We start from the raw sequence: 13497 nt of genomic DNA, 5'->3' as shown, positions 1-13497 counted from the left end.
GGGCATCTGGGTGGCCCAGTCAGTTAAGCATCTGCCTTTGGCTCAGATTATGATCCCAGGGTCCTGGGATGGAGCCCCTCATCGGGCTCCCTGCTCAGTGAGGATTCTGCTTCTCCCTCTCCCTCTGCTTGCCACTCCCCCTGCTTGTGTGCTCTCTCTCTATCAAATAAATAAATTAAATCTTAAAAAAAAAAAAAAAAAGAAATGGAAGACTGCTCTGTCTTCCATTTAATCGCTTTAGATATTTGAAGATGGCTTTCGTCTCCTCCTTTACTTCTTTCCTCCCGGTTAAACATTCTTAGATGGCATGTTTCCAAATACTTCTTCATCCTAATACTAAATCCAGTCTATTCTGAATGCCCCTCTTGACACATGACCATGGCACCCAGGACTGAACATAGTTTTCTAAACATGAACTGACCATCAAACAGTATAGTGTGACCATTTTCCGGCCTCTGTTTTGAACATGTACAGCTGTTGATGCTGTCAGAGTTTGTGTTTGGGCTTTTTTTTTTTTTCTTTTTTAATCTGTATCACAGTCTTGGCTTATATAAAGAATGTGGTTATCAAAGATTCTCAACACTTATTTATGAATCACTGCCAAATTTAGGCTTACACTTTTACAATTAATTTTTGAAACCTAAATGTACAACTATACAATTATCCTGTGTTATATTTCATCTCACTAGTATCGGTCTTTCTTCAACATGTCAAAACCATTAAGATTTTTTTTTAAGGATTTTATTTATTTATTCATGAGGGACACAGAGAGAGAGGCAGAGACATAGGCAGAGGGAGAAGCAGGCTCCCTATAGGGACCCGATGTGGGAAGCGATCCCGGGACCCCGAGATCATGACCTGAGCCAAAGGCAGATGCTCAACCACTGAGCCACCCAAGCATCCCAAAACCACTAAAATTTTGATGCTATCCATGTGTTAGCTTTCTCTCTTGGCTCTATGACATCAGAAAATTAAAATTTAGTATGTATTTCTTCTCCATCTTCATTCAGGTAATCCATAGAACTGTGATAAAGGAAAGAAATCAGGTTAGGGTGTTTGTTTTGTTTTTCTTTTTTTATTGAAGTTTAGTGACACACAATGTTACATTATTTTAGGTGTACAGCATAGTGATTTGACAAATCTCTGTGTTGTGATACGCTCACCACAAGTGTAGCCACCGTCTCTCAGCATACAACACCATTATGATACCCTATTCCCATAGGGAATATTGACCGTATTCCCTATGTTGTACCTTTTATATCCTGGACCTACTCTATTAAACATTCCATAACTGGAAACCTGTATCTCCCACTCCCCTTCACCCATTTTGCCTGTCCCCCAGTCTTCTTCCCCTAAGGCAACCATCAGTTTGTTCTCTGAATTTATGGGTCTGTTCCTGATGTCTGTTTGCTTATTTCATTTTTTTTAGATTAAGTGAAATCACATGGTGTTTGTCTTTCTCTGCTGACTTACTTCACTTTAGCATAATGCCCTCTAGGTCCATCTGTGTTGTCCCAAATGGCAAGATCTCATTCGTTTTTATGGCTGAGGAATATTTGTGTGTGAATGTATGTATGTGTGTGTGTGCATATATGTACCACATCTTCTTTATCCATGCATCTATCAGTGGACACTTGGGTTGCTTTTGTACCTTGGCCATTGTAAATAATGCTACAATAAATACAGGGGTGCGTATATCTTCAAATTAGTGTTTTCAAAAGATACCCAGTAGTAGAATTATTGGATCATATGGTATTTCTATTACTAATTTATTGAGGAACACTCCTGCTGTTTTCCACAGTGGTTGCACCAATTAACATTTCCACCAACAATGTGTGAGGGCTCCTTTTTCTCTATATCCTCACCAACACTTGTTATTTCCTGTCTTTTTGATAGTAGCCATTCTTAGTGGTGTAAGGTGATGTCTCATTGTGGTTTCGATTTGCATCCCCTGATGATGAGTGATGTTCAACATCTTTTCATGTCTGTTGGCCATCTGGATGCCTTGTTTAGAAAATGTCTATTCAGGTCCTCTGCCCAATTTTAATCAGATTATTTGGTGTTGAGTTGTATAAGTTCTTTATATATTTTGATATTAACTCCTTATTGGATGTATTATTTACTAATATCTTCTCCCATTCAGTAGGCTGCCTTTTTGTTTTTGTTGATGGCTTTCTTCACTGTGCAAAAGCTTTTTATTTTGGCATAACCCCAGTAGTTTAGTTTTGCTTTTGTTTCCCTTGTTTGAGGAGACATATCTAGAAAAATGTTACTAAGGCCACTGTGAAAGAAATTACTGCCTATGCGTTCTTCTAGGAGTTTTACAGTTTTATGTCTCACATTTAGGTCTTAAACCCATTTTGAGTTTATTTTTATTTATGGTAGAAGAAAGTGATCCAGTTTCATTCTTTTGCATATAGCTCTCCATTTTTTTCAGCACTATTTACTGAAAAGACGAAACCAAATATTGAGTCCTAGAGATTGCTTTTCTGCTCAAAACAAATCCACTACCAAACATTTTCTAGGAGTAGTTGTTTTATATATTTGAACTCATATTATCATACTCCAATCCAGAGCTCCATTTCTCTGTCTTATCCACAAAGGACTAAGATTCTAAAAACCCAAATATACTCTATCTTTAGAGTATCTTAGAGTATCTTTATCTCTTTGTCTTGTTTCTGAGGCTAACAGTGAGTGGCCATATCACAAGAAGAAATGAGAATATTTTGTAATGATTCGCTCATTGTGACCCGGGGCTGCAATCACCACTGCCTTTTGTCTAGAGCTCACAGACCCAATCTGGTTGATAACTTTATTTGTAATTATGCCATCACTGTCCATAAATTCACTGGTCTTTGTTCCAGATGCACCTCTGTCCTCACCTTTTCACTTGTCCTGTGTTTGAAGACACTCGGTAGTTGAATCTCTCATCTTTGAGATTTCCTACATCTTTCAGCAGTTGGGAAGAACATTTATGTGCACCATAAGCATAAAGAAGACAGAAGTGAGTGGATGTCTCTGTGAAGACCTAGACTGGAAACTAGGTCTCCAGAGCAAGGAGAAAGAGAGAGAAGGGAAGTGTCGACAGGAGCATCAGACAAAATGAGTGAGAGAGCTGCCGGCAGGGAAGAGGCTCAGTGGGGTGCTACACAGCAATTTGTCCTAGAGGATGATCCTGTATTTGGAATGGGAGTGGTGGTGGTCTTGAAACGCAAACAATACCAGAAGCCAGCACTAAGGCAGCTTGGTAGCTGCCTTATGGCCTCCCTGACAACCTGTAACGGGCTGCTCGAATGCATGCTTCATCCATAAAGGCCCCTCTTCATGGAATTTATTTTTCTCTTTACAATTTTTTAACCCATTCTTTAGTCTTTAGTTGTTCTGTTTCCTTTGTCTTCTCTTAATGATACATTGTCTTTTGCAACTCTTTGAACACACTTGCTCTTATTTGACATACAGCCTTTATATCTGGATGCCTCATTTTTTGTCATCATCTCCTTCCCCTGTGCACCCTCATCAGTCTTTAGCAGATTCTGACAAGGTTGTTGCTGAACATTTTTCTGTGAGGACTGGCACTTTGAAAACATATGTGACAAGTATCCTGGTGATAGTACAGACTTATGGTTGGAATCCCACACAATTTTTACAGCTTCGTACCTCTCCTTTGTCAGCTCTTTCAAATCGAGGGTAGCATCCTCTCTCCACAGTGGAGCTTTGTGCAGAGCAGGTGCTCAGCTGGGGCTCAGCAATGGAGGAGACGATATGCTTCTCCTTTTACACCTGGGCCTTTTTGAATCTGAGCCCCAAGAGAGCTTATTCTGTAGCCATTTGTTTTGGTCTCTTTCATAATTAATCATGACCACTGTTGAAATTTAGTTTCTCAGAGGCGCTCATCACCCTTGAACTATTTCTATTTATGATCTCTTGGAATCATGGCAGTCTTTTCATTAATTTTTAAATGTGCTTTCCCAGTTTATGGTCTGTGCCTGCTGGTCCTTTCTTTCACTGATGCTAATACTAGGTTGGCATTACTTTTTGTGCGCGTGTGTGCACCAAATTTCTATCACTTTTACACCCAATTATGTTGACATACTGAAGCAGAAAGTGCTTATTCTGTCTTCTGATGCCTAAGATTATCAGTCAGGCACCCCAGGAATTTATCAAGTGTTAGAACGTGAGTTTTAGTAAAACTCGTTCTACGTTACTGCCAGCTTCATAATCCCTGTTAGGGAAGCATGATCCACTTCTACCGTATGGTCTCTTTCCATAAAAGCATGGCTTCCATTTGTTTCCTTTTATCCTTATCCAGATGTTTTCAACAATTAAAAAAAAAACTTTAGCTTATTGCTTTTATACTCTCTTTCTGTTATACAGTTTCTACAGAACAAGGTCTACCCTCTTTTCCAGATGAGTTTCAGCATCCCCATTCTCTATAGCACTCTATCTGTTTGGGCAAAAGAAAGCTTGGGGTTATCTCCAATTCTGTTCAGCACTGTAGAGGGGAAGAGCTCTGGATGTGTGGAAATGAAACCCAGGCTATTTCTCAAGTTTGCTGTTGGCTCTTATCACTTAGCCGATCTCATCCCAATATCTTCTCCTACAAAATGAGGTGAGAAGATAAGATCGGGATGGGGTTTCTTCTAGGTCTTAAAGCCTTTTCTTTTTTTTTTTTTTTTTTAAGATTTTATTTATTTATTCATGAGAGAGAGAGAGGCAGAAACACAGGCAGAGGGAGAAGCAGGCTCCATGCAGGGAGCCCGATGTGGGACTTGATCCCGGGACTCCAGGGTCATGCTCTGGGCTGAAGGCAGGCACCAAACCGCTGAGCCACCAGGGATTCCCCCTTAAAGTCTTTTCTTTAGTTTCATTAGAGAGAAGTGGCTGCCACTTCTGCTAAAGCTGCTTAGATGTCATGGCATGGGCTCATCTTTAATATTTCAGAGAATTTTTTAACCAAATAGTTTTCACAGGCATATAATGATTTCTCAAAGGGTTTCATAAAAACAACATTTATCACTGAAAAGGTGTTTAATAACACCTTTTAATAAATGTTAAATAATAATGCACTTAACTTTAAGTACTTTGCATCTTTTTATCTCTGTGTTAATATCTTTAATTGGATCCTCTAGCAAGGGATTTGGACTTAATTTATTGCAGGTGATGCTGCACTTATACAATTATTCAGTTGACTTAATTAGAGATTTAATTATTTTAGTGCCCTAAAGTGCTATATCAGAGAAGTAAAATACAGACTGGTAATTCACCTTTTTGTATTTTTTTGTCATTTATCCTGCGGCTAAAATGTTTTTCAAGCCATAAAGGCCAGAGGGCATACCATACTAGCCATATCCTAATATGGAAAGTTCTGTCTATGCATTAGTTTGGGCTTTGCTCAGTCAAAATGTAGGTGAAGGTAGAAGCAGAAAGAATTTTTCTAATTGCGATGTTATCTCTGGCAACTATTAAAACGAAGTTTGTAGGGCAGCCCGGGTGGTGCAGCGGTTTAGTGCCGCCTTCAGCCCAGAGCCTGATCCTGGAGACCCTGGATCAAGTCCCATGTCGGGCTCCCGGCATGGAGCCTGCTTCTTCCTCTGCTTGTGTCTCTGCCTCTCTCTCTCTCTCTCTCTCTCTCTCTCTTTCTTTCTGTGTCTCTCATGAATAAATAAATAAAATCTTTAAATAATAAAAATAAAAAAATAAAACAAAGGTTGTAGGTCCAGTCCCTCAGTATTCCTTTCAACCCCCTTCAGTTCTACAACCCTAGGGCACCCCCGTAACAAGTGGCCCTGGGAAGCAGCAACTGTGTTAGTCTCTGTATCTCCCACCCCTGCTATACACCTAGGCCATATACATGCCCAATACGTGGTGGCTGAATTGAATTTGATCATTGCCAAGACTGCCAGTTGGAAGTGTGGTCAAAATAGTATAAATGCAACCCAACTATTTTGATTTTTTTTTTTTTAAGATTGATTGATGGATGGATGGATTGATTTGGCAGCGAAAGAGAAAGCACAAACGGGGATTGGCAGGCAAAGGGAGAAGGAGAAGCAAACTTCCTGCTGGCCTGAGACACCCCCGCCCCTCCTGTTCAACCACAGGACCCTGGGATCATGACCTAAGCTGAAGGCAGACACTTAACTGACTGAGCCACCCTGGCACCCCTCAACCCATAGTAACTCAAAATATGTACCCCAGAAAGTTAGGTACTCCCAAATCTGGCTAATCATTGGAATGACCTAAAAAGCAAAGTTCCCCAGGTGAATCTTATGACCAGCCAAGTTTAGAAATTCCAACTTAATATGTCTTTTATCACATTTATTTAGAAAAGATGAGATTGTTTGGTCAGGATAGACCCATTGCCTATTCTAATATATTATATAGTAAAAATGAGTCTTATTTATGGCCTATGAATAATATCTAAAGGATTTCTTTTGAGCCAATAGTTTAGGTTTTGTTGGTCAAAATTTATGTAGCTGTCTGTGAGGAATAGTACCTTCTGTGAAGAATTAAATTACTGATGAATCATGAAATGGCCATTTTCCTCATGGAAGCTATGCAAAGCACAATTCTGTAGAGAGAAGATTTAAGTATTAACTGGAAGTACAATAGTGTTTGGTGAGAGAAATGAACTTTTTTAAGGGCTTGAGTAATATTCAGTGATATCCTCCTAGATGCTCTTTTGCCCTGATCTGAACTACCTTTCATTATAAGAATTAAGTATCTTACAGGTCACCATCAAATATTCAGTTGGGCCTTTGGGACACCTGCGTGACTCAGTGGTTGAGTGTCTGCCTTTGGCTCAGGTTGGGATCCCAGGGTCCTGGGATCAAGTCCCACATCAGGCTCCCTACAGGGAGCCTGCTTCTCCCTCTGCCTATGTCTCTGCCTTTCCCTCTGGGTCTCTCATGAATAAATAAAAATTCTTAAAAAAAAAAAAAAAAAAACATTCAGTTGGGCCTACTGAATTAAATTTATGAAGTAACAAACTAAATGAAGCAATCAGAGAAATAGAGAAAATGGACTCCTGGGTGGCTCAGTCTGTTACACATCTGCCTTTGGCTCTTGTCATGATCCCAGGGTCCTGGGGTTGAGCCCCAAGTCATGCGCCCTGCTCAGTGGGGAGCCTACTTCTCCTTCTCCCTCTGCTGCTCCCCCTGCTTGGGTGAGACCTCTCTCTCTTTAATAAATAAACTCTTTAAAAAAGAGAGAGACAGAAATGCAGAATGTAAAACATTGCACAGCACAGTCTGGTCCTTTTGAAATGGCAATATCATGGGGGAGAAAATATTAAAGTGTCATAACAAATGAATGTGATGTGTGAACCAGGATTCATCGTGATTTGGGAAAAAAATAAAAGACTAAAAAAAAGACATTTTAGAGCCAACTGGGGAAATTTGCACGTGGGTATTACAGAATGATAGAGAATTATGATTAACTTCCCTAGTTATGAAAATAATATTCTGGCTATGTAGGGGAATGTTCTTAGGAGCTGCATGTCAAAACGAGGGTGAAGCATCCTGCAGCCCAACATGTGTCCAAGACAAGTCCTACCAGCTCAGAGCCTATTGTCAAATATTTCAGAATTTTGTGATTCCACAACCCTTGGTAGCTTGAAATCATCCATGATGGGAGTTTTTGTACCACAAAAATCTGCAAGTGCTACTAACAAAGTCTTTTTCCTCCCCTAGAAAGGTAATTTACCATCATACCACTGCCCACAGCTTATTTTCAAATGGTTGAGAAAACAGGTACATGCAGGTAGATAAAACAAAAAAGCAAAACATTGACAATTGTTGACTTTTGGTAGAAGATTATGTGATCACTCGTTGTGCTAGTCGAGGAGTCAGCAGACTTTCTGTAAAAACTAAAGTGTAATTTAAGCTCCGCAGCCCAGTACAGCCTCTGTGGCAGCTACTCACCTCTGCAGCTCTGCCACTAGAACACAAAAGCAGCCATAGACAATATTGAACAGAATAGGCACGGATACTTCCAACAAAACTTGATTTATAAAAACAGGGGGTGCAAGTTGGCCCTGGGACCATAGTTTGCCTGTACTAGTCTTTGAATTTTTCTGTACTTTTAAAATATTTGATAATCAAACATTTTTTTATTCAAATTTCTTTTTTTTTTTAAGATTTAATTCATTTATTCATGAGAGACATAGAGAGAGGGGCAGAGACACAAGCAGAGGGAGAAGCAGGCTCCCTATGGGGAGCCCAATGCACAACTCAATCCCAGGACCCTGGGACCACGTCCTGAGCCAAAGGCAGACACTCAACTACTGAGCCACCCAGGCACCCCTTAATTCAAATTTCTTAGCGTAGTTTTCAGAGCCCTCTTGGATCCCCTAATACCTACTCCTTTAAGGTTTGTCACACCAATCTCTTTATTCCTTGGACACTGTATTCTGGTCTCCTCTGTGCCTTTGCTCAGGCTGTTCTCTTTCAATATAATTCCCTTGCTACCCTCAACCCCATGACCACTTATCAGCATTCTCATGACATGCCTCAGATCTCACCTACTTTATAAGATCTTCTTGAATCTCTTCTAATTAAAGTTGATCTCTCATTTCTTTGTCCATAGCCGTACGTTTGTCCCTTGGTTTTGCTGCTTTTTACAGTATACCCTTAATTAGTTCCTGATCCATGAAGCAGAGAAGGATCATCGTACTCCTTTCACATAATAGGTGTCAGTTAATATTTGCAAATTGAAATCCATCATGCACTTATTATACACATGCCTATAGGTCCCAACCTAAAAGTCTAGAATACAGAATGTTGGCTTGTCTAACTTAGATGTGGGGTAATTAAAGATAATGACAGCAGGGGCACCTGGGTGACTCAGTCAGTCAGGCATCTGCCTTCAGCTCAGGTCATGATCCCAAGGCCCTGGGATCGAGCCCTACATTGAGATCCCTGCTCAGTGGGTAATCTACTTCTCCCTCTCTCTCTGCCTGCTGCTCCCCCAGCTTGTGCTCTCTCTCGCTCTCTGTCTCAAATAAGTAAAGTCTTTTAAAAAAAGATAATGCAAATAGCATATTCTTCCTCCCTCCCTCCCTCCCCCCTTTTCTTTCTTTCTTTCTTTCTTTCTTTCTTTCTTTCTTTCTCCAATTCCAACTACCTTTGAGGTTGTTATGCATCAAGCTAAAATAGACTTCATCTTCTGAATGGATCAGCTTTCTAAGGGCCTGAGGAGGAAGAAGAATTAAGTCATTCTGAATATTTGTAGTGTTTTAGACACTGTCAGGCACTCTGTGCTGTCTTGGGTAGCTCCCCCCCGCCTCCCCTCCCGCCGCCAACAGTCCTACAAGGGACTGATATTATCCTAAGCAGTTAAATGGTTTTTCTAAGATTATAAAGCTAGAATGGGAGTTTGAATCTGGCTGCCTCTGATATGCAGCACTATTTTGGTGCCTTCATGCATTCAGTGATTGGCACGAGTCCAGGGAATCCTAGGCTGAAATAGTCCTGACGTTCATACGCAGTGTGGCAATACCAGTGGGGTGGCGAGATTCTGGGAGAGTACAGTAATTAAGTACTGCTGGACTGGGCGTTAGAAACCCTGGCTTCTGACCACAACTGTGCCACCCTCCACCTGTGATCTTGAGTGAGCTGTTGAACTACTCTGGTCCTCTGTTTTCTCATCTGTATAATTAGAGGAATAAAGCAGGTTGTTTCTTTTATTCCTTTAAGTTACATGCAGGATGCGGTACTAAAAGTCTAATGAAGAGATAGATACAGGAATGGAGAGTCGAAGTACGACACTGTAGAATGATGCTATACTCCAGATACGCACAGGGGACTCGAGGAGCCCCAAGGAAGAGGGGCTCTCATCCCAGCCAAGGGTATTCTGCTCAAGTGGAATTTGGGAAGTTTGAAGGAAGTGGGGAATATGGGAACCACCTTAGGGGAGATGATTGCTGCAAGCAGTTTCCCTAAATAATGATGAAAGGGGGAACAGGGGTAAAAACAGGCTGGGTTCTTACCAGCTAGATCAGGAAAGGACTTCCAGGCCTACCTCGTGAAAGAGCTTGGACTCTTTTTTTTTTCTTGAAGGCTATTGGAAGTTAGTGAAGGGTTTTAAGCAAGATCACATTTGCATTTTCTAAAGTTCTCCTTGGCAGCATGACAGATGGAGTCCAGGGCAAAGAACTGGTGGTGGGAAGACTCTTTAGGAGGTGGCTGCAGAAAACAACCCAGGCAAGGGATGACGAGAGCCTGAACTAATGTAGTGGCAGTGACAATGAAGAGCAGAGGATGAATTTGAGAGCTCTAAAAGAGATAGAGCAGCAAGGACTTGCAGTCAACATGGATAGAGACCACGTCACAATCTCTGTGGCCTCAGACAACAAAGATGTGTGTACCTCATCTCCCATGCAGGTTGGAGAGGGACTGGGGCACTCGGTGTGGTCACTCAGGAAGATATGGCCGGTCTGTAGGCCAGGGGGAAAGCTCTGGAGGGACTCACTGGATGGTTTAATTCTGGCTGCAGCCCAGAAGTGACTTGCATCATAAGCAGCTCACGGACTAAAACTCATCCTTCCACCCCACCCAGCCTCTGGGGGCCAGAAAGTTCAGTCCAGGATGAGCGCACTTGGTACAGCCATGGTGCGTGACTGGAAATGAGGCATGAAGGAGGAACCCCTGGGTTTCTGATTTAGGGAGTTAGGCAGAGGTGTTCACTGAGAAAGAGAAGATGGATCTGGAGGAAGGGGAAGCGGACTGACCAAATCATTATAAATCTTTTTCACCTCCAACGTGTAACTCTTTGGTGGGTCCTTCCCGGTGGTCAACAAGAGGGATGAGAAATAAACTCCAGTTGGCAAGAGTTTACTTTACTCTCTACAAAGGTGGGTTTCAGTTCATTCTTCCCAAACAGAACCTTTTAGTTTTAAAAATGGAGCGTGCAGATCTAAACTAGGTGTCTTTCTTGAATTTTCATAGGGCCCTACCCTGTCAGCATACAGCATTAAAAAAAAAAAAAAAAGTTGCTAAGTAGGATGTTAATGAAGCCCTCCTCACAGAAGACTATTAGGCTGCTGAATTAAAATGCCAGAGATGGAAATGCCCTCTGCCTTCATTACCACCAGCCCCCAGCAGGGCACATTTCAAGATATCGAGGGGTGGGAGTCGGGGAGGAGGTGTAATTAGGCTGATTGGAGCCTATTGTGTGCTGCTCTGGAGCGCAGACACCTAGCAGCCTTAGGGAATGTTCGTGCCTCAAAATCACTGGGGAATGGTGTCCTCTTTACCTCAAAAGGGCGTAGCAGGAACAACGAGTCTCCACTGTCTCCCCCCTTCTTTGTCTTCCACCTCCCCTCCCCAATTTAATTGTGGGACCTTAAAAACTGACTTTTATTGTGCATTTGTTTCTTAACAGTTGCGAGAAACAATCAAAGCTGGCAAAGGTGTGACTTCAGCTATTGACCTGTGTCGTTACCATGGAAACAAGGCACTGGAGGCCCTGGAGAGCTTTCCTCCCTCGGAGGCCAGATCTGCTTTAGAAAACATTGTGTTTGCTGTGACCAGATTTTCGTGACACCAAATTAAAAAGACACTATTGTTCGTTAGCGGCAAAAACTGGGGAACGAGGTGATTGAGAGAGAGAGAGAGCAAGCGAGCTTTCATACTGAAATATCGGAATGTGTTAATGACTTTAAAAACCTAATACATTTTTTTTCCTTCCTCTTATCGCATCGCTAAAAGAATACTGCCTTCTTTTTGGAACTGCTACAAACAAAATTAGAAGAAAAAAAAAGGTCAAGCAGTTTTCACTTGTCATGCCAGAAGCACACTTGAGGCTGCAGTAGCAGAAATAATTAATGAGATTCGCTCCTGTGACCTCAGCAAATGGACAGGAAATAAGTCCTTATTGATTGGACCGAGCCAGGGATGGCGCCAGGGCGGTGGCCTGTGGTTTTCCTTCTAGAGAGGACAGAGCATGCTGGAAGCTGCAGGTGTCAAGAGGAACACATCAGTGCCAGCCAGGGAGGACTGTCAAATCAAAAACTAGTGACCAATTTGTCATAATGGAGGGTAGTGTTGATGATTACGGGAAAAAATTGTGCTTTGTTTTGCAAGTATGTCTCTGTATTTATAGGTACAGTATGAATATACTTTGCGCTTCATCGTTTTTTGTAAGATTTTTTTTTTTTTTAGGAAAAATTGCTGAAAAAATAATGCCAAATATTTGAAGTAGGAGATTAAAATGTTATCAAATGTTAACTTGGTTATAATAGGAATGGCTTTTCTTTCTAGAAGACAAATGTTTTTCAAACACATTTCAAAGAACCAAACTTTTTTTTTTTTTTTTTTTAAGCCAAACAAGATGCTTCTTTTCAAGTCCAATGCATTCATTTGTCATACTTTGGTGTAGAGAATACCTTTAACTTTTACGAGTGTCACGTGCAAAACTGTTGTTCTGGGGAATAAACTGGTGATTTTTTTTTTTTAATTCAGAATGTCAAATTTTGATCTTGAACCACAGACATCCAATTACAGAAAGAATATAAGCAATCTCACAGGCCTGCAATCAGACACTGTCTCTCTGTGGTTCATAGGAGATGATTTTTGTGGTTTGCATGCATGCAATATGAGAACACCGTTGACAAGAAGGCTGAGTTTACATAAATGATCTAGATTGGGACTCAGCTACCTTTCTTCCTTATGTGGTGTAATTACAGCCCTATCTGGAGACAGTGAACACAGCAAACAGATTTTATTACCCCCTTCACTCAAACACTAAGTGAAGTTATTTTAGTTAAATTCCTTCCCCCCAAAGTTACGAAACCATTTCATCAGGACCCTGCATGTGGCATTCAATGAAGAGAAAACGTGAGCTTCAGAGGTTTAAGGTATTGTATTATGAAATATTTTTAATATACTTTAAATATGATTGTACAGTTTATACCACGACAATTTGAAGGCCTGTAGATTTAGCTTAAGAGAACACTTTTCTGTTTGAAATGGCCTTTTCTCACAGACATTGGCTTAATTAGTAACTTTGGTTAGATGCTTGAGATCAGACTGGGTTTTAATCATTAACTTCCGCAAAGGAGGAGACGTGCCTTGTGTTCTCTAGCTGTGCAGGAACTCACCCCACGCGGTAGGTTTTATGAAGCAGATGGAGGAGCACTATAAGGCAGGGTCCTAGGCTGCTTCGAATTCTGGTTTAGCAGCTGGTTTGCTGTGTGACCTGGAGCAAGTCACTCCCCTCGGAGCCTCCATCTCCTCATCTGTTAAATAAATGAGAGAATGTCTGAAGTCCCTTCCAGCTTTGTCTTCTTTTCTAAAAGTCTGCCATTTCTGACTCTGGACCACAAAGATGCCATGTTCAGTTTCAGGGAGGAGGAGAGTTGGGACCTGGAGAGAGGCTAAAGAGGAAGGCCTAAAACCTCAGGGCAGATTTCCTCCTGCAGGGCCTCGCAGTCTAGGCCTAGGTGTTCCTAGCTCTCTTTTGTGCGGCCTGTAATCCTGGACTCCTCTGTGTCAGCACCTG

The 13497-nt window shown here is 41.4% G+C and overlaps 1 protein-coding gene across 1 annotated transcript in view; it reads left to right on the top strand.

Moving 5' to 3' along the window:
• PDSS2 (decaprenyl diphosphate synthase subunit 2) overlaps window positions 1-13262 on the top strand; it is a 253935-nt gene extending 240673 nt beyond the window's left edge. Inside the window, exon 8 of the mRNA XM_026005773.2 lies at window positions 11380-13262. Coding sequence (XP_025861558.1) covers window positions 11380-11538 — 159 coding nt within the window. The 3' untranslated portion in view covers window positions 11539-13262. The remainder of the gene's footprint in view (window positions 1-11379) is intronic.
• The last annotated feature ends 235 nt before the right edge of the window (window positions 13263-13497 follow it).

Source organism: Vulpes vulpes, chromosome 1, assembly GCF_048418805.1.
Source record: "Vulpes vulpes isolate BD-2025 chromosome 1, VulVul3, whole genome shotgun sequence".
NCBI classification, from domain to species: Eukaryota; Metazoa; Chordata; class Mammalia; order Carnivora; family Canidae; genus Vulpes; species Vulpes vulpes.
The sequence above is the reverse complement of the archived record's forward strand: the minus strand, read 5'-3'. Positions and strand labels throughout refer to the sequence as shown.